The 20,179-nt window shown below is 41.9% G+C and overlaps 1 protein-coding gene across 3 annotated transcripts in view; it reads left to right on the forward strand.

Annotated features, from left to right (window-relative positions):
* Adam23 (ADAM metallopeptidase domain 23) overlaps positions 1-20,179 on the forward strand; it is a 144,380-nt gene that overhangs the window by 21,611 nt on the left and 102,590 nt on the right. For all 3 annotated transcript variants that reach the window (XM_021648510.2, XM_060368485.1, XM_060368486.1), the window contains exon 3: positions 9,471-9,547. In XM_021648510.2, the coding sequence (XP_021504185.1) occupies positions 9,471-9,547 (77 nt within the window). The remainder of the gene's footprint in view (positions 1-9,470; positions 9,548-20,179) is intronic.

Genomic DNA, 20,179 nt, shown 5'->3' on the forward strand with positions numbered 1-20,179 from the left:
TGCAATGACAAATACAAAATGTGGAGTAATGATAGCATCACTTCTAAAGCATAAGGATGCACTTTAAAAAAAAAGCAAAGGTAAACATTATATTTTTCCTTGAGAATACTTAGCATTTTTATACAGCCACAAAAATGACCTCTGTGGTTTGTAGCAGAGCTAACATTTCCTGACCATTGAGGAGGATGCTTCTGTATTTAAGATTTTTTTGGGGGGAAGGGCTTCCAGTGTAGACCAGCTCTGGCAGTTATGCTTGAAAAGGTTGATATTTTAACCCTCTGAGTAGAATTGCTTTTTGTTGCTTTTTGTAGTTTTTTCCCATTTACTTCGGCTTTTTTAAAAAACTTAAGTCCTAGTTTAACCCATTACAGAGTATATTTTCTGCTGAATTTACTTCCTTCCTCAGATCTTAAAAGTGTTATTTATTTCTATTTGTATGTATTTGAGTGTTTTGTCTGCATGCATGCCATCTCAAGACCATGTGCGTACCTGGTGCCTGCACAGGTCAGTGGATCCCCCGAAACTGGAGAGATGCCTACGAGCCTCCCTTTGGACCTTTGCTTCCTTCCTTGTCATCTGGCCTCTTTAGTCCATTGTTAACACCATACCCTTGAGTGGGCTGGTTAGACTGAAGACCTGATTGTGACTTAGTGACTTCTTATTTCATTCAGAGCACAGGCCAAGCCTTGCCTCGAGGCCCCTACACAGCTGACCCTTATTACTTCTCTCTTCGGTGCTTACCCTGCTCTCCTTCACTTGTTCCACGGCACCAAAAGTGGGCTTTCTGCTATTCTTTGACATATACAACATGCTCTGCCTTAGGGCTTCCACAGTTAGCTGTTTCTTTTGCCTGGAATTCTCAATTGCTGGTTATGCACAGATGTAAAACTTTAAAATAAGACAGCGTTGAGCCTCTTTGACAAGGAACAGGCTCCGGTGTTATTTAAGAAGTCTAGTGACACCTGCAGCTTTGTAAAATGGGGAAATCCAGCTTTGGCACATCTTCTAGTTTGAAAGTTACTCTTGCCACCCAAAGATGGAGGGGTGGTGCGGGGAACCCATCAGTGATTGCAGAGGAGGACAGAATTCAGAGCCAAGGACAGAAGCGACTATAGCTGAACCCCAGAAAGTCCAGAGAACTTCATAATCTATGTGAATTCCTGTAGAAAAAAAAAAAAAAGAGGGACTGAATCCCAGTTCTAGGCAGCTTGTGACATGAATTTTATAAAAAGTAGTCAAGAAAAGTCAAGGTCTCTTAGGAACAGTGTAGTTAAATAGTTGCACATTTAGGATAAAGTTGAAGCAGAGCCTGGGAAACCCATGCAAATGGAAACTAGAACTGTGGTTTGGAGATCTGGCCATAGTCTCCAAGAAGAATGGCATGAGAGCCATTAACAAGGTGTTTTAAGAAAAAAAGCCTCTTCTCTAACTTGCCGTGTAGACTCCTCTTCTTAGCCCCTCTTAGTTACCTGTCTTAAGTGTTTTCTTCCCAAGGGAGAACTAGAAATGAAGATTTGGATCTATACTGTATCATTTATGGTTGATCAGTTGTCATAATGCTCAGGTGAAGTGTGTAATTACCAGACCCTAGTTCTCATTTTGCATCTCAGATTAACTCTTAGCTAATCCTTATGTGGAAATCATAAGTTAAAGACCTTCTGTCGCAGAGAGATTTTGAAGTTGAAAGAGGCCCACTGAGCTGTAGCCAACATTCCAAAGAGCAGAGCAGCAGACTAGGGCAGTGTCTCTCAACGGGTGGTTTCCTGGATAGTGCTACTGTTACATAAGCAATTCTGGAAAAATGGTAACCAGTCACAGACAATAAGGGTGAAGCCTGATTTATTTTCTTTCCAAAGTTTGTATCTCATTCTCCCTCTCCTCCCTTTGCTCCTACTTTTCCTCCTACTTCTTTTCTTTTCTTTTCTCCCTCTTCTTCTCCTTCAGGGCTGGGGATTGAACCTAGGGCCTCATGTATTCTGGGAAAATGCTCTACCACTAAACCATGTCCCCATAGTCTATATTCTTTTCTTTAATTCACATTATTTAGTGGGTGTTTAGGATTCTGGCTAGAGAGTCAGAATGTGTTCTTACTTTAACACAAAAGAGTTGAAGAGAAAGAGCCCTATTTGGAGTTGTGCAGTTAGGTGATGTAGAAATTTATGAGGGGAAGGAAGGTGAGTCACACCTCAGCTACTAGATTAATGCATCAAATTAAATGTTACCATTCAGGAAGGCAGCAGAAAGAAACTGTTTCCATGGCAACTGTTGTCATAGTTGGATTCTTACTCGTCTTTCACAAACTACATGAAAGCCAAAGAATACAGCTGTTGTGATACTGGCGATGCTGTACTCATCTTTGAATAAAATTGCTGTGGAGGCTTGTGATTTTGCTTGTCTTGTTAGCATTGTAAGCTGAATGTACAGAAGAGAGCAATTATCAAAGGTTAGGGTATAGAAGATAGTTAATATAAATGTCCAAAGAGTCTTTGTCAGTGATGTATTCACAGAGCCGTACAGGACTGCTGGATAATCACCAGGAGTAATTTTCCCTGGTCTCCCTCTCCTCTCATAATATTAAATATGGCTTCTCTTCTTTGAGTCTTTTTTAGAGATTGTAAAGAAAATTTCAGCGCACAGGAGTCATATTTTTTTTTTTTGAATGTCTGTTTGGATCATCACTTTACTTTCTCTTTTGTTCACCTATTTTGTGTACCATTCAGAGTACTTCAGTTTGAAGGACAACAGAAAAGGGAAGTAGATAAAACTGGAGTCTCTTTATAGATGGTTAATTTGGAAAGGAGTTCTTGCAGAAGATTTGCCAGAAGTTTCATGGATCTATAAGCCCATTCTTTGCTTTCTCTGTGTCATCAGATTCAGTAATTGAATCCTGGCTATGTTTCTTTCAGACTCCATGTTCCCCCCGCTTTTTTTTTTCTGGTGAGGTTGGCATAGAGACCAAAGTCAAACAGTGACCTGCTTCTTTTATTGGGAGATGCTGATCTGTGGCCTGTGAGCCGAGTGCGCTTGGCTCGTGTATTGGTCTTGTTTCTGTAAAACAAAAGGAGGCAAAGGACATGGCTTAAGCTTCCTAGTTCCTGCTGAAGATAGATTGTTTAGCAGAATAAATTAGCATTCTTGGGTTAATACACATTTATCACATTTATTGATGTCATGAAATGCTTTATGATGCATTGTCAAGTTTGATTCTCACGTCCATCTAACTTGCATTTTAATACCCAAGTACATTCTGTGTTTTGCTTTAAAAGCACGATCCTGATGCACCTATCTATTTGCAAACGTTAGAAAGACTTGGTATTTTCATCCCATTAAGTCCTTGAGCTCTGTGAATTCTACTCGTCTTTACATGCTGAGACTCCCCCATAAGCCACTGTCACTGATTTCCAGTCTACTAAATTTCCTCTCCAAATTCTAATATACTTGCCCCTACTCCAAATTTGATGATTAATTGTGCTCGTATGTCCCATGACAACAGATAATTTTTTGTTGATATTTAATTGGGTGTACTCTATTTCGTACTCAGTTGTTTTTCATTTCATGTCCCAGATGGTCAACTTCTTAAATGGGAATCTTAATTTTTCTATAACCTTCCATCTTCTACAGCTCATACAAGGTAGGTGTCCTATTCCAGCTTGTTAGCAGGTTAACTGGTAACACTATGCATTGGAACACATTAGGACACGTGATGATATTCTCTTCCACAGGCTACCTATTTAAATGTAACTTGGCGGGAATTGTTTAGCAAATTACCTTAATTTGTGAAACTGCCTTCGTGAAACGTTTGCAGCTGTTTCACTTCTTAGGGAAATGATTCATATTGTTTCAAAGACACTGCACTTGAACAAGGTCAAAGCATAATCTATAATTGTAGTGAGTAATACAAATGCAACATTTTCAAATTTTACAGAGTACAGATGCACATTGGAATTTGCTAGAAAGGAACCAGATATAGTGTGGGGAATTTTGAAGGAGCTGACATTTCTACCCTTTGTAAAATGTTAATATATTCTTCTTTTCTCTCTCCTTTCTCACTCTATGTTGTTCTTTTCTAAATTATTAAGGCCTTACAATGTGACCAACATTTTCTAGTAAGTTTCTATTACAGTTTGATCTAATTTAATCCTCATACACATCCTTGGGGTAAGCTATTGTTATTTATATGTTAATGACTATTGAGATTTGAAGATTTAAGGACTTCTGACACGGGCTTGACACTTTTCACTGAACTGAAGCTAGTACTTTGCAGTCCTTTGTTGTATGACCTTTGACAAGAATGTCACTTAACCTTCTGTCTCTTTAAAAAAATTTTTTTCTTGGGGCTGGAGAGATGGCTCAGTAGTTAAGAGCACTGTGTGCTCTTCCAAAGGACCCAGGTTCAATTCCCAGCACCCACATGGCAGCTTACAACTGTCTGTACTCTGAATTCCAAGGGATCTGACACCTTCACACTAATGCACATAAAATTAAATTTTTTTTCTTATATGAGAAATAGTAATAACACCTGCAATCTGGGTAAATATGACAGTGCCTTGGGATGATCAAAACACGAGAAGGGGCTGGATATGTATGTCACCTGCATTTATTTTTCTTTTCAAATTATGTCTGTGTCTGTGTGTCTGAGTGTATTTTGTGCATGTGAGTGCGATGCCTGGGGAAGGCAGAAGAGGACATTGAGTTCCCCGGAGCTGGAGGTACAAGGGGTGTGAGCTGACTGGCGAGGTCTGGGAATGGAACTCAAGTCCTCTGTAAGAACAGCAAGTGCTCTTAACTTGAGCACGTCTCTCCAGCCCCTGAGAACTCATCTTTTATTACTTTAGCGAGTATCCCCGCAAACAACAGTATACTTAAGAGAGAACCACCTCCAGGTTGCCCTCTGCTTCCGCAGTCACATATAGAGTAAAGAAGCAAGTAAAGAAGCAAGGAGAGCGATGGTACAGACTTTCTGTTCTGTAACTTCCTCAGCTTCCATTGAGTTCTGAGGTTCTGTAAGCGGGAAAGGGTAAGCTTTCTGTTTCCCGGTTTTAGTTCTTGAGATAGGTATGATATAGAGAGCTCAGCTCCCACAAAAGGCAGAGAATACTGTGTGAAACATGGTTTTGTGAAAAACATTCATGTGCTCAAATGGCCATTTTATATTTTTATGGGTAATATATATATGTATGTATATAATATGTCAATATATATATAGTAGCTGATATATTTTCCTGTTCTTCATGTCTATTAACTGTCCTTAAATATAAATCTCAAGAACAGCTCCCTGTGCCTCTTCAGCGCCTGCTGTGTGCCTGTTACGAGCTGTCTGGGTTATATCCCAGCATTATGTGATGGCAAAGCTGACAACCTGGCCTAGGATGGAGTGGACTTTCAAGATGCTTAATATGGTAGCTTTAGATGCTGTCTGTCAGAAAGAAAGAAAGAAAGAAAGAAAGAAAGAAAGAAAGAAAGAAAGAAAAAAGGAAGGAAGGAAAGAAAGAAAGAAAGAAAAAAGGAAGGAAGGAAGGAAAGAAAGAAAGAAAGAAAGAAAGAAAGAAAGAAAGAAAGAAAGAAAGAAAAAGAAGCCAGACAGACAAAAGAGTGCTTTAAGGCTTGTAAATTGTCTCTCAGCAAAGGTTTTGTGCATATAATTGCTCTCGGTTGTTTTTGTTTATGAAGCTCCTGCAATTTCCCTGGGCCAGATTCTTAGTCAAAAGAGAAATACCAAAAGTGCGGAGGCAACAGCTGTTTTCAGTCCTTCAGGGTGGTAATTCTGAGCCCAGCGATGCACTCCTCCTTGTGAAGTGATGCTTCCTCGCTGTAAAACTGTGCCCTTCGTCAGGGCCATTACAGAGAACGTCCTTATAAAAACAGGGCTGTTTAACAGGCAGCCAGAAGGAGAAACCATTGTACCTCATGTGGGGTTTACCAACCCTTCTCCGAAGTAGTCTGAGGATCTCATTTTATATAAACCTCGCCGTATCATTCCTCCTTTTAAGGAGAGGAACAATGCTTTAGTCTGCCTTTGTATTTTCAACCAAGTGTACCATCTTGTCAATTCTAAACATATTAGAGAAATCTGAAGTGCTGTACTGTCTCACACAAAACCCTACCCGTTTCTGCTATTTGTCTAATTTCCTAGCATTTCGAAGGTGTGTGTGCTTGAGTATAAAACTATATATGTAAGTATGTATGTATGTACATATGTGTAAATAAAAATTGCATGATCTAGGCATGGTTTTACTTGTCTAATTCTAGCATTTGGGATGCAGTGGCAGGAATTCAGGCCAGCCTCAGATTCCTGGTGAATATGAGTCTAGCCTGACTGCTTAAAGCTGTCTCAAAGCTGGGCGTGGTGGTGCACTAGTAATCCCAGAGCTTGGGAGGCAGATCTCCAAGTTTGAGGCCAGCCTGATCTACCTCGTGAGTTCCAGGACAGACAGGGCTACACAGAGCCTTGTCCCAAGGAAAAAAATAGAGAGAAAAAACAAACAAACAACAACCCAAAAAAACCAAAACCAAAACCAAACCAAAACAAACACAAAACAAAAACAAACCCATAAACCTATCTCAAAGCTAAAAAGGACACGCGTGCACATACACACACGCACTTCAACACAGAAATAATACAATGATAGGGAAGGAAACAAAGGCCAGGCCTTTGCTTAGGGTGGAGAATCAGTGCTCTGTGTCTCATTTCATAACGAAGAGCAGGGGGAAGGTAAACGGGGTGAGAGAAAAATGATATTATTTAAAATAGATGCAACTCTATTAAGTGAATTTATAGGGGTTTTTTTGTTGTTTTTTTTTTTATAGTGTGAGCAAATAAGATCAATATGTGGAAGACATATTGTTTTATAAGAAAAAAATGTACGGCCTGACCTTAGAAATGAAATAAGTTAAAATGTTAGAATACCTCTGTTTGATAACGATAATGAAGCAGATTTTTTCCCCTGTAGAAGAGAGGTGTGGCAGATCACCTCGGCGGTGCCAGAGGGCAACTGATTTACATATATGGAGGGTGCTGCTGCTGCTGCTGCTGCTGCTGCTGCTGCTGCAAGCTAGATCCTGCTGAGTGAAATGCCAGGAATGAGCATTTGGAGGGGACGTGGCCGTCTGGGTCCCCTGTTCACATTTGACAACAGAAGTTTTACATTGAGCACATCACACAAAGTTGGTAGCTCACTTGGCGAGGCCTGATGACATCTACTCTGCAAGTTATTTGCCTACACAGCACATGTAATTTTTTAAACAAATGGAAAAGTATTCTTTATTCCAGTAGTCATTTTTTTTTGAGCCTAATTTTGAACATAAATCTTTTGCTCCCCTCCTAGGTATTATTTAACTTTTGAAATTTCATTCAAATAGCATTTTGTCAGGGAAGTCTTCTCGTAGCTGCTGTCCTAACCCTGCCAAAATGTGGCTCAGCCTTAGCCCTGGCGGCCACTTAGACACAGAGGCAAGAGTTCCCTGGGACCGTGCCTTCTAGATGCAACAATCTTTACCTGTGAGATTTCTTCGAAGGCGCTTGCACCATGAACTCTCCAGAAGGGCAGAAGGCAAACCCGGTGTCACTTGCTAAATCTTGGACTAGATTCTGCAACACTGAAGTTTGTCATGCTGACTTAGGACAAACTTAGTGATAATCAAATTGTGCAAGTTCGAGCAGTTATATAAAACGGGCGTGCTGTGTTTATCAGCACCTACCCTATTTTTCCACAGGTCCCCTTGCTGTTTATATTTGTCTCATTGCTTATGTGCAAGAAGATAAGGTTTTCCTGGGTCAACAGCAGGTTCTTAGCATTTGTAAGGAAGCTTTAGAAGGTCTTATGGATCAGCCTGGTAAAGCTGGGTTGTCACAAGTGAACAGTTCTCTATTACATTTTTATGAGGAAAATATGCTTAAGTGCTTATATTCTCAGGAAATAACTTTTAGGGTTTAAAAAAAAAGCTTTTGGAAACCATAGCTGAAAAACCTCCTCTTATTCATTCATCCATATAAATGTCTTCAAGCAAAAATTCATGGTGCAAGATATGAAATGAATTCATGTAAAGACCAAACAGTTTGTATTGGCTATTTAAAGGTCACCGCAGATGACAGAGACCATGCTTGACAAAACAGATGCTTCCTATTCTTACGTTTAGATGCAGGAACCTTGGACAGGCGTGACGATCTTGTTCTAAATGGTTTGGACTTTGGAATGGAGGCTGATGGGATTAGGGTAACAGAAAACACTTAACTGGTCTGTATTTCAAATTTAGTATGTGTTAATTGCCTTTAAAATTCTGCTTACTGATTTTATTGAGTAACTGGCAGCCAAGATGGACTAAAGTAAAAACCATAGTTTTATTGATGGTGTTTTTATGGCTGTGGCAAGATAATAGTCTTGACAATAAATGTTTGGTGGATTATTTGAAGGTTGTATAGCTTTGGGGAAGAGTCCTTAATCTACCGTCATTGGCAAGACGTCTGGGACACGTGTCTCGGCCCTCACTGAATGGAAGGAGCAAACATCCCAATGGATGGAGGAGGGGGAAGCAAGTTGTTCCTGCTGCTCTGGGGACCAGAGTTCATTCCTAGAGTGTATATGAGGGCAGGTGACCGGGATGCCTTTGAAGGATGGGGAACATTTGATAAACACTAATGGAAAGGAGGGCTAAGAGGAGCCTGGAGTGGCAACAGAGGGAGCTGGGAAAAGAAAGCCCCTAGAGGGGATGTTTCCGTTGGCCTCACCTGTTGTATGGTGCTGTTGCCTTGAGAATGAGTCTAAGGAGTTGCTGTCTTTTTTTTTCTCTCTCTCTTTTAACTTGATAGGATGACAAAGGAAAGCTTTATGGTGGATACTACTTTGACAACTCCTCATTGATTTGTTAATTTACATTATTCAGGGCACTTCTCTGACCTATGCTAATCTTTTAACACCTGCTAAATATGATCCTGGCTTAGATGGGATTATTGTTGGGCTTTGAATTAAGGCATCAAACTCCTAAGCATGACTCTTAAAGGGGAATGTAAACCTGGTATTCCTAAGAGGTCAAGTGCTTTCAGAAGCCAGAAGGCTGTCCCGTTGCATTTTATTGTCACGTTCTGCTGATATATCACATAAAGAAAGTCCTTAATCCCACCGAAGAGCAGGGTGCTGACATGAGTTCTCACTTTGGTGTGTAGGAAACTTCATTTGGAGATACAATATAGTCTAAAGTCAAGCTTTGATTAGAGTTTTGCACAATTCATCATGGTCACTCTGCAGGTGCAGCAGGACATACTGCTGATTCTTGCCTCTGTGGCTTTGTTTGGGAGGACTGATTTTCTTTTAGTGCCTTTGCTGGTCACACAGTGGATCTTCCAAGCAGAACCAAGATGGCACACGCAGTCTTTAAAGTGATGAGTTGATACATAAAGATGCAGAAAAAGGCTACACAAAAATTCTGGTCCTGTTAAATATCTCTTATGGCTCCTTCTGTCTCTTTGCATTCAGGCTGTCCATCTGGCCCAGGCGAGCTTCCAGATTGAAGCCTTTGGCTCCAAGTTCATTCTTGACCTCATACTGAACAAGTAAGTGTGCAGCAAATCCTTTTAGGAAGCAGGGAAAGTAAAACTTCATTTCTAAGACTCACCAAAACAATGTCTGCTCTGAAGCAACTGGTATTTTTAGTGCGTTATCTGGCCAAGAATACTTGAAGAGGTCTGGTAAGTTGGAATAGTAGTAATGATTTTATTTTGTTTTTCTGAAAAAAAAAAAAAACAAAAAAAAAGACATTGAACATGTTATGTGTCCCAAAAAAGAACTTACATGTAATAATTTTAATAACTTTTCCCGAGTTGTGATAATTAGATACTTTCACGTATATAAAAAGAATGTTCTTGATTACCGTAACTTTGTCTTTTCTCATCTCCTTCCTGCCTCAAACACCCACCCTTCCCCCTTAAGTCTCCTTTCTACATTCATATATTATTTTCCTTTTTTGATATCCATTGAGTTTTAACCAGAATTGTCTGTGTTACCATGGGGTTTGAAACTGTTCATTGGATTCTGGTGGGCTTATCAATGGGTATGTAACCGAAGACAATTACCACCCCTCCCCCCAAATCCATCAATAGCCAGTAGTTCAATAAGGAGGCATAGGGCCCTGTGAGCCCCGCTCTGATCCATGATTGACTGCTGAGGGGCCCAGTCTTGTCATACTATGACTTTAAAAGGAATAAATATTTGAAGTAATGCTAGTTAATTGAATGCTAACTGTAGTAATTATGATGTAAGAAGCATAATAAGTGACTGACTGAAGCATAGTTAGACTTAAGTCTAGAAATTTCTTTCGTTTTGCTTTTTATAATGCAACACACATGACTTATGTAGGAAGAAGAAAGTAAACAATGACTCACAAGCTAGCTATTTTGAGAAGGTTCTTTGCTTCATAATTCGCACCAATGCACATTCTTTGAAACTTTGTACTGATGAAAATTTACCCTATTGTCTCTGTGCCTGTGTTTATGCTGATATTTAAATGCTTTTTCCTAAGTTGGAACAGTTTGTTCAGGTGTTCTTGTGCAAAGTGTGAACAAGAGCTCTTGTCTTAGCTGGGACCGAAGAGTTCACACTGAACTGGCAACGGGGATTTGGTGAAGGTGTTTTCCCATAGGAGTCTCTGTAGTTATAGAGACTCTAGACAGAATTTTCAGCTCTCATCAGTAGTTTAAGAAGGACTACATTTTATAAGACAATATTACTTAAGTAATATTCATATTAATGTTACTTAATATTAAGTAATACCAGACACTGTGATGCAGGTGACCGTAGCCCACATCTGAGGAATTGCAGAAGACTATTAAATTTCTTGTATGCCAGATTCTGTCGGCTCTGCAGAAAGAAAGTTGCAGAGTAAGCTTGGGTGCTCCTTACTCAAGTGTTATTGCAGCCTGAAGTCAGAATGAATCAGCAGAACTCAGGCTTTCTGTGTTAAAGATACTGCAGGTTTTCTTCTTTGGTTGACTTCCAGTTCACCGTGCCTTGTCAGCACGGTGCCTGCAGAAGGGATTGTCTTGCCAAGTCTTAGGCTATGTTGAGTACCAGGATGTGGCTAATTTTAGTTGGTCTCAGTCCTCTGCTTATTTGACACTGCCTGAGTTGCAGGTTGCAATCAGGACTGCAGTGTGCTTTGGAGGGCGGCCATGCCTACCACTGCACCAACGGCTGTGGACTCTGAATTCTCAACTATCAGGACCACAGCAGAAGTTCCCAGTCAAAAAAGTGATGTCTGAGGAAGGGTCACATGCGGTGTCCTAGCGTACTCAGAGTTACGGAGGCAGTCCAGAAGATACTTATCACTAGCATTTAACATGCAAAGGAACCAGGCTGAACGCCTGTCATGAATATCACTGCTTGAGGAACTGAGTCTAGTGGGGGATGGTGGATAGAGAGAAATAACATTAGAAGAGTGTGAAGTGCGCTGTGCTAAAGGTTAACATAGAATGCGTGGTAGTGTGAACAAACCCAAAAGGCTTACTTCTTGGTGAGTACAAGCTAGAAGTACAATCAGTGGAGAAAAGTTTATTATGTGCAACCAGTAAGGACAGCACTGGGAATAGGCTGATTCCTTTCCCACACAGAAGGCTAGGGATTTCATTTGGAAGACTTATTCATATTCTTACTGGAAAGCGTTGTCATTACATGTAGACCCTCACACATTCTGAAGTGTGCTCTGTGGGAGGCATTAAATAAACTTCCTTATAAGTCATATGTTTAAAGATGGTGGATGGGAGTAGCTAGGGAGTATGAATTCTCATATAGAGAATTTAACATTATAATGAACAAAGTTTACTGTGGTAGCCTGGAGGAAAAGTCAGCAGTTTTGCTTGGTTTAAACTGGTGCCTTATCTGATCACAACAACAACAACAAAATCTGAAAGGATGTCAGTAGCCATTTAAAGGAACAGCGTCTTATTTTGCATGCACCTCAAGTTTCCAGTTTTGCAGCTGTCACACCAACGAGAGGCATGGAGGAATGTGAGAGTACATGTTAGAAGGGGTAATGTTGGAGACCTACTTTGTAAGACATGTGGTTATCAGCAAGGAAAGTATTGAGAAATGGGAGGAAGAGGGAGATGGAGAAGATGGAGAAATGCATCCAGGCGTGGAAAGGTCAAGAGAGAAAGATATTTATCAGAGGACTCGTTAACACCACAGATAAACAGATGGGTCTGGTGGGGATCTGAAGAGAGTTAAGACCCACCAGGCTAAGCAGGCGTTCCTTCTTACAGATTTCAGAGAGGGTGGGGAAGTCTCACACTATGAAGCTGATGATTAGCCCATAGACTGCTGGCAATCAGGTTGTTTCTGATTCTCAGGCAGCAGGAGAATTGGGAAAGCTTAAGTCCTTTAGTCTGTGTGTTTATCAGAGGGTGCGACACCTTAGCCCCTGATTGCTAAATGTGCTTGGCAAAATTGCTTTGGGGAAATGAGGACTGCAGATCTGCAGACATCACAGACAGCATAGTAGGTTGTCTGTCTTTTTTTTTTTTTTTTTTTTTTTGAGGCCTAGGTAGCACCTAACCCAAGTTGAACAGATCTGTAATGGTATGTGGTAAGAAGGCAGGGGCACGTGATTCAGTAATGCAGTGCCTGAAGGGAATGTTGACCTTTTGTAGAAATTTTCATAAATTACAGGGTTAAGACAGAGGGGGATAATTCTGCAAATCTAAGCCTAGGCGTAGCTTAACTTGTTGGGGTCTGGAATCCAGGTCCAGAAGCTCATATCATGGAAAAGCCGATCCTTAGAAGATGAGCAAAAGGCTTTTTTAATGGTCAAAGAATGGAAAAGTGGGAACTTTGCCCACATATCAGTATGTTTCAAGGAGTTGAGTTCTGAATGTACAATACAGAGGGAGAGGGAGATGCTTATACGAAGTAATATACCTGAGAACAGGTGAAGAACTTTCAGGAACCCAGAGATTCCTCTTTCCACTCCTTTCAAAGCCTGATGGTTCTTGATGTGGAGGTGAAGGAGAGAGATTAGGTGACTATATTAAACCAGAATATTAGTGTTTGGGACAAATCATTTTTCAGTGGTCAGCATGTCTGTTTGTAGAGCTGAGTAGAGTTAGATCCAAAGGTTAAGACAGAAGAAAAGGAGAAGGAAGAGGAGGAGGTGGAAAAAGAAGATGCAAGTAAACAAACAACTAAATAACAGCAACAGCAAAAACTAACAAACCCCACACACTAAGAAGAAAAAGATGCTAAGCCTTTTAATTCTTTTCCATTCACCCAAGAGGGCATACTCAGGTTCCAGTAAATTCCAGTAAAGAGTTGGCAGCCTTAAAATTCCTTAACCATTAGTCCAGGGAGCCTCTATTATCATAGGCCACACATCAGAGATGTTACGCACGAGGCAATCTCGTGGGCAAGAATAATGTGTCACCCGGCTGCCTGACGTTCAAAATTAGTGATCTTGATGTTGACTGAAAGCAAGCGAAGCCTGAGTGTTTACAATTTTTTTTTTCCTTGATAAGAAACTCATGGACGGTCTGGTACTTAGGCTCAATTGCTTGGGAGTCATTCCCAAGGTTGTACAAAGTCATGGGTAGTAAACAGAAGTCTGGTTCACAGGCAATGTGAGGGGATACTTTTAAGAGTCTCCAGTTGGTAAAAAAAAGAAAAAAAATCATTAGAATTGGTTTGATGGGATGACAAAGCAGAAAAAAATGAGGTAAAGCCCACAGAAGAGTCTCGATTGGACAGTGTGTGTCTAGAGGGTAGTTGGATAAAACTCGTGGGGAAATGGGAACTGGAGGGAGTGGCCTCGAGAGTCACTTCCGTATAAACGTTAATGACAACGACGGATGTCTTTAAACGAGGGAGGAAAGGCAGAATAAAGAGAATTGGGGGATAGGCAGGAGGTGGGGAGAGGACCCTGCGAAGGAGACAAGTGAGTGGGGAGTAGGAGGAGAATCAGCAGAAAAATGATGTTGACAGTTTTTAAAAACCTGATTCACGTCATTATGTGCAGCTGAATGAGCTGTTAAGTCAGGAAGCAATAAGCATCCTCTGAATTTTCCAGTTGATTTGCCAGTGTGGTTGGAAGAGAGAGGTTTTAGTGAAGCTGGAGTCTTGAGGGGAGCCAGTTACAGAGCTGGGGATGATTGAGAGAACACAACTTGGGGGATAGCAGATGGCCACTGGTTATCAGTGCTTTTGTGATGATGGAGCAAGTTAATACACCGAGAGACAGATCTGATGTGGAAGGCTTTGATGATACAGAAGGGGTAGTCTATGGAGCAGATACTTAGGGAACATTCTCCATGACATTGAAAACATGCTGTGGTTCATGCAGCATGACTCCTATTGCCCCAGAGCTGCTCACCGGTCACTGATTTAGAAAATCTCAGGACTTGCAGGTCGTTGAATGTTTTGGATGCTTAAATATTCAGGCCACACAATTGGCTCCAAAGTGACTGCCCAGTCTACCAGCATGCTCTCCTGCTTATTTAAAGGCACATATCTGGAATGTCAGCACTTGGGGAGCAGAGGATGACCTGAGTGTTCAAAGCCAGCCTGGTAAGCCCTAGGCCAGTTAGGGCTACATAGAAAGACCCTGTGACAAATAAACAGTAAAATACATGCTTGCTTGCTGCTGACCCATACTCAGGGTAGAGAAGGTAGAACTTCCACCGTGTACCTACATTCTAGGTGGTTAATCAGTCAGGGATATTATTGAGGGGAGAGAGGAGAGAGAGAGAGAGAGAGAGCCCTGCTTAGGTGAAAACTGTAGGAACTCAGCAGTAGATTGCTGTAACCTAAAATTGGGGACCTGCAGACATGGAACATGGAAACTAAGAAGGTTGCTTTATTAGTAACCAAGTGAGCCAAGAGACACAACTCAGCTTGGACTATGTGGGGCGATGCTGAAAGCTATAGTGGAGCAGCAGCCACGGGAGAGGCAAGGCTGTGTGGGATTCTGAGTAGCAATCAACCCCATGGCAGCCATGGCAGCATTCTCCTGTGCGTAGAGCAGACTGGCTCTCATATTCTCCTTCTCCTTGAGGGTGCTATGTGGGTACATAGGAGAAGAAAACAGGGGACACTGTATAGATTCAGACGATGTCAGGGCTCTCAGGGTCTCTGCATGCTCTGCATTCATGGGAATGGCTCCAGTAATGAGTTAAGTAAGAAAAAAAAGGGCAGGATAAAAAAAAGTGTTACTATGATATATCCAGGAAGGTAGCTCTGGTTTTAGAAGAGCTTTTTCTTTGAATTTTCTGGGACTCGGGTGTGTATGATGCATATCTAGAAAACATCGATTTACAGAGGCATATGCACACAGTAATTTGCTCATTAAAAGCAGTTCATGCTGTACTCTTCAAAGAAGAAAACAACTTCACGGAAATCGTTTCAGTTAGGTTAAATAAAGAACCCGGCTTTCATGCTGACTGACATGGTTAATTCATCCTTCAGTTAGTCAACACATTGAGCCTCTAGTTTGTGTAAGACGCTGTGCTGAGCAGCATAGGGAATTCAAGGATGTGTCAGAGTTTTTTTTTTTTTTTCCCTTTTCCCAAGAACTCACAGTTAAAAAAAAAAGAATCCAAGTTAGAGAAATGAAATTAAAATGTACACAGATGATATTAAAACACACCAGTTGGTCATACAATACCAAATGGCCAGTCTGGAAAACATACATACAAGTCACATTATACAGACTGAGAAGGCTGTATTTATTTATTTAGGAACACACACACACACACACACACACACACACACACCACCACCACCACCACCACCGCCACCACCACCAATAAAGGAAAAGAGACCATGAATTTGAAAGAGATCAAGGGAGTGGGTGTATGGAAAGGTTTGGGGACTAGAAAAGGGGGAAATGATGTAATTCTCTTATAACCTCAAAAAGTAAAAATATATTTAAAAAAAATCTCCATTGAAAAACAAAACCGTGGTGGAGAGCGGCTGAGACGCCTTGGTAATGAGAGAACGTTCTTCTGGTGAGTGGGTCCTCTGAGTTTTACGGGGTGCTGCTGTAGAGCACGGATCCCTGCTATAGGAGCCTGGCGTGAGGATACAAGGGAATCATGGGTAATGGAAAGGTGAATCTGGGAAGGGAAGACTCAACCAACCTGAGGCTGTTTGCTCTCTGCGGCCGCCTGAAGGTCTTGTGCAGAGGAATCCTGGCACTCTGCACTCTCAGCTCCTGCCTGGCAGTCATGGAGAGGCAAAAGAGCTCGGTTTAGTTCACCAGCTCCCCAGGCACTTGCCGTCTGTGAGCTGCTTCCGAGGAAAGAGACCATTCGGTACTTCCAGGTGGGACAGACATCTCTCACGCCATCTCTCAGGTAGTTCTTCAGCGGCTGGTGGCGTGTGTGCTCAGAACTCCGGTGCAGGGAGCTTGTGCTAGAAACGGTGGGAAGCAGACTGGCCTGGGACCAGCCCTAGGTTGTGGGACTGTCTAAGAGCTTGAATTCTGGACTTACTAACTCCTCTTCTAAGATGACCACTTTGTCACTGCACCCAGCCATTCTCTTTCCTCGGCAATTAGACTCCCTGCTCACTTTCTTTTGCACATTTGAAGGAGTGCAGGGAATTTGGGGTCTACACTCTGTATCCCGGGTCTGCAGTGGAGGTTACCAGGTGACACACGCTCAGGGGGCTTTTGTCTGAAGAAGTTAGGGTAGCACAGGGTATGGAACATGTCTGTGTCTTCAGATGCTGCTACTTTGGGAAAACGCTCCTCTCCTGAGTTGAAGGGGTGTGTAAATCATGCTAACAATGGCGCCAGCAGACCTTGGCCTCAGCACATTGCCCGTATTGTGTTTAAACTCCTTAAATAACCCCTTAAAGGAGATGTACTCATCTCCTCTGCTTCTGGGCAGTCTGAGACCTGGTGAGACTCGGTTGCAGTTTGGAATTCCAGCCTGATTGGGTTGTGTGATGGCTCTCTAGTGATTACGGAGCTATCAACACCCTAGTAAGCTGGGTGTGGCTCTCAGGGTTTCATACCCTCATGTTGACCTTTGAGACATTCTCCACCAACATTTAACAATACAAAGGACACACGTAAGGCTCCAGTTGCATTTAAAACAGCCCCGTGCCTTGAGCATGGCCGTGAGTCTTGAGCTGACTTTCATCTCTTCCGCAAATTAAAGCTCTGTGAACTTCAGTACCCCATCACGTATGACAGAACAAGGTCTTTTAAAAGGTGATTAGTTAAAACACATGCTTTTGAGGGAGTCCAAAATTCATTGTGAATAGTTTCCTCATGAGAATGAGAAATCTGAGTAGTCATGACTGTACATAGAGACACCGCATGAAGATCACGAGATGGTGGCATGTGTAACCAGGAAGAGGCCTCCAGAGTTTAACTGGCCCTGTTGACACCTCTTTCCTGGGTTCCCTAGACTATGAGAAGATAACTTGTTTGTTTGTTCATTTAAGCCACCACCCTGGTTGGTACTTTGCTTATGGTTCCTTAGCCTACAGACTCAACCATCCTGATCCTTGTCAGCCAGAGAGGTTAAGTGCTGCTGTTAATAAGGGAATCTGTTCGTATCTTACAGCTGATTATCCGACGGTCATTTCCAGGGGCTGGTTTGGAGGCTGCGGTCTCTTTTGTATTTAGGGGTTTCAGGAAGATTGGAACTATTTTGATAATTTCAGAAAAAAAAAGTTTCTGTGATAACGAGGAACCTTAAGAAGCTGTTTCCAAGAGCATGGATCCTGATTTGACTGTGCCACATGTAATATGACATAGTTGGATTTCATGAGCATGGCCTGGAGTAGAAACTTTCTCCTGCCAGGGGGAAGGAGTTGCAAAGGGATCTCACCCTCTCAGACCTTTTCTCCTGTTTAGTTCTGAACAATTTGGTTCTAGGGGTCCAGATGGCTCTGATTTTTGCCATGTTCTCTCTGACAAGATAAGAACTTCCCAGGTCTCTCCCTGGACATTTCCTTCTGGACAGGTAAGCTTTTGTTGGATGCGTTAGGTATTATTTACTGCTGATGAGTCATCTTTGTGTTAGTGGATCAGGCCCAGACACTGTGGAAAATTTAAAATAAGATGAGTATTCTCCAAAAATTAGCAGGCTCTAGTTTTAGCTGTTTGCCATGGTTGTCCCATCTACACAAAAAGGGTCTGAGAAGAGCTTTCACAATTAAATACAATGATAACAGCAACCTTGAAAGAAAATCACAAGCATTGTTGCACACCCCTTTAATCCCTGCACTCTGCAGAGGCCGAGGCAGGCAGAGCTCTGTGAGTTTGAGGTTAGCCTGGTCCCTAGAGAGAGATCCAGGCCAGCCAAAGTTACAAGATAGAGAGACACTGTATCTCCAAAACAAAACAAGCCAAATGTTGGTATCCCCCCTCCCCCGTCTTATGCTGAGGCTTGAACTGGGGCTTTGTGCATGTAAGTCAAGTGTTCTTCCTCAAGTCTATGTATTGATTCTTGCTTTTCACAGACGGACAAGATCTACCTAAGGCGTGCCTTCTGCTTTAGAGCAAGAAGCCCTGCCACCCCAGGACTTGCTGTCTATTGACAACAATCGTCATGGGAGGTTCAAGGTCGGGAATATCAGAATGGCCTCAGGAGCTAGCTTTAGATTTTTTTTAGATTCCAAGAGCTCATACGATTGTGATGGCCCAGAAGAGAAAACCTGGCTGCTACAGCAGAGAGAAAAATGTAACAGCTAAGAATTTATATCAAAACCGAAAGATTCTAATTGCCTGCCAGTGGCATCTCTGGGCACTTGTTATTCAACACAAGATATAAAATATAAACCTAGTGAACCAAGGAACTATTTTCTGACTGCTGGATAAAAGGGGATCCCGTGCAGGTAACCAATGTGAGGGGGAATATGGCCGAATAAACCAGAACTTGATTCATTCTTCAGAGAGCTTATTGGGTTTTTGAAGACAAAAATTTTATATAGAAATCCTAGCAGAGGTTAGTCATGACAAAATGGTCAAAAGCACAGCAGGTTCTAAGTGACTAGGCATTGGGGATGGGTTCATTGCCGTAGTTACTGAAGCTAGATCTTAATTTTCTGACAGTTGAATGAGAAAGGCAATACCCTGGCTTATATAGTTTTCACTATCTGGTAAGAGTTCACCTGTCTGCCTGCAGATAAAATTTTTTTCCTGCCAAGGAGGAACTTAGCCTTACGGTCCCAGTACGGTAAGACAGTTATCAGCATTAGGGTTAATATGGATAGCCGTCATTTTGCAAAGGAGCAGCGATGATACTTAGGTGAGCTTCCAATACTGACCTTCTGTATGAACCAAGTACATGAAGTTCTTTCTAACGTCAGTGAAATGACCAATAAATTTCCACTGATGGAAGGAAGCCTTTCATAAACCATCCAAAGTATTTTATTTCATGATGTTTATTGCATGTCTGCTGAGTGTCAGGAAGTGTTAAGATCACAAGAGAGGGATCATCTCCTCACAAAGCTTACAGGATGGTGGAGGAGAAAGATCGGTTCACAGGCACTTCTTGAAGGTCCTAGAAGTGCAATAGTAAAGATTACAGGTGCTTCTAGTCACATGTGAAGGACATGTAAGTTAGATTAAGGGTAGGAGTGGCTATGGAGTTAGATGTTCATGGAAACTGATGTTTCAAATTAGACATGAAGTTTAATTTTAAGAGTTGGCCAGGTCGAGATTTGAATGTGGAGACCTAGAGGATTGGATTAAGAGAAAATGGAGGGGGACTGGGGAGGTCAGCAGTTAAGAGTGCTGGCTGCTCTTGCAGAGGGCCTGGGTTCAATTCCCAGCTCCCCCCGCAACCCCCACTATGGCAGCTCACAACTGCCTATAACTCCAGTTCCAGAGGATCTGATGTGCTCATACAGTTATGCATGAAGGCAAACACCTGCAAAGTAAAAATGATATATTTTTTTTTTAAAGAGAGCAAATTAAGGTCAACGAGATAAGCAAGCTTCACAGCGGCTCCTAATGACAGCTGGTAACAGAACCTGGGACTGTCCATTGTCAAAGCCTCTAGGAACTGAGGCATTACCTTAGTTCATTTGTGAAGCTATGGCAGAATAGCCCAGAACAGTGGAAATGCATTCCTGCAGTTCTGGAGGTGGGGGGAGTCCAAGATCAAGGTGCAAGAAGATTTGAATGTGGTGAAGGAGTCTGCCTCAGGATAGAAGGACAAGCATCGTGTCCTCATAGTTACTGG

This window comes from Meriones unguiculatus, chromosome 15, assembly GCF_030254825.1.
Source record: "Meriones unguiculatus strain TT.TT164.6M chromosome 15, Bangor_MerUng_6.1, whole genome shotgun sequence".
In the NCBI taxonomy this organism is placed as follows: Eukaryota; Metazoa; Chordata; class Mammalia; order Rodentia; family Muridae; genus Meriones; species Meriones unguiculatus.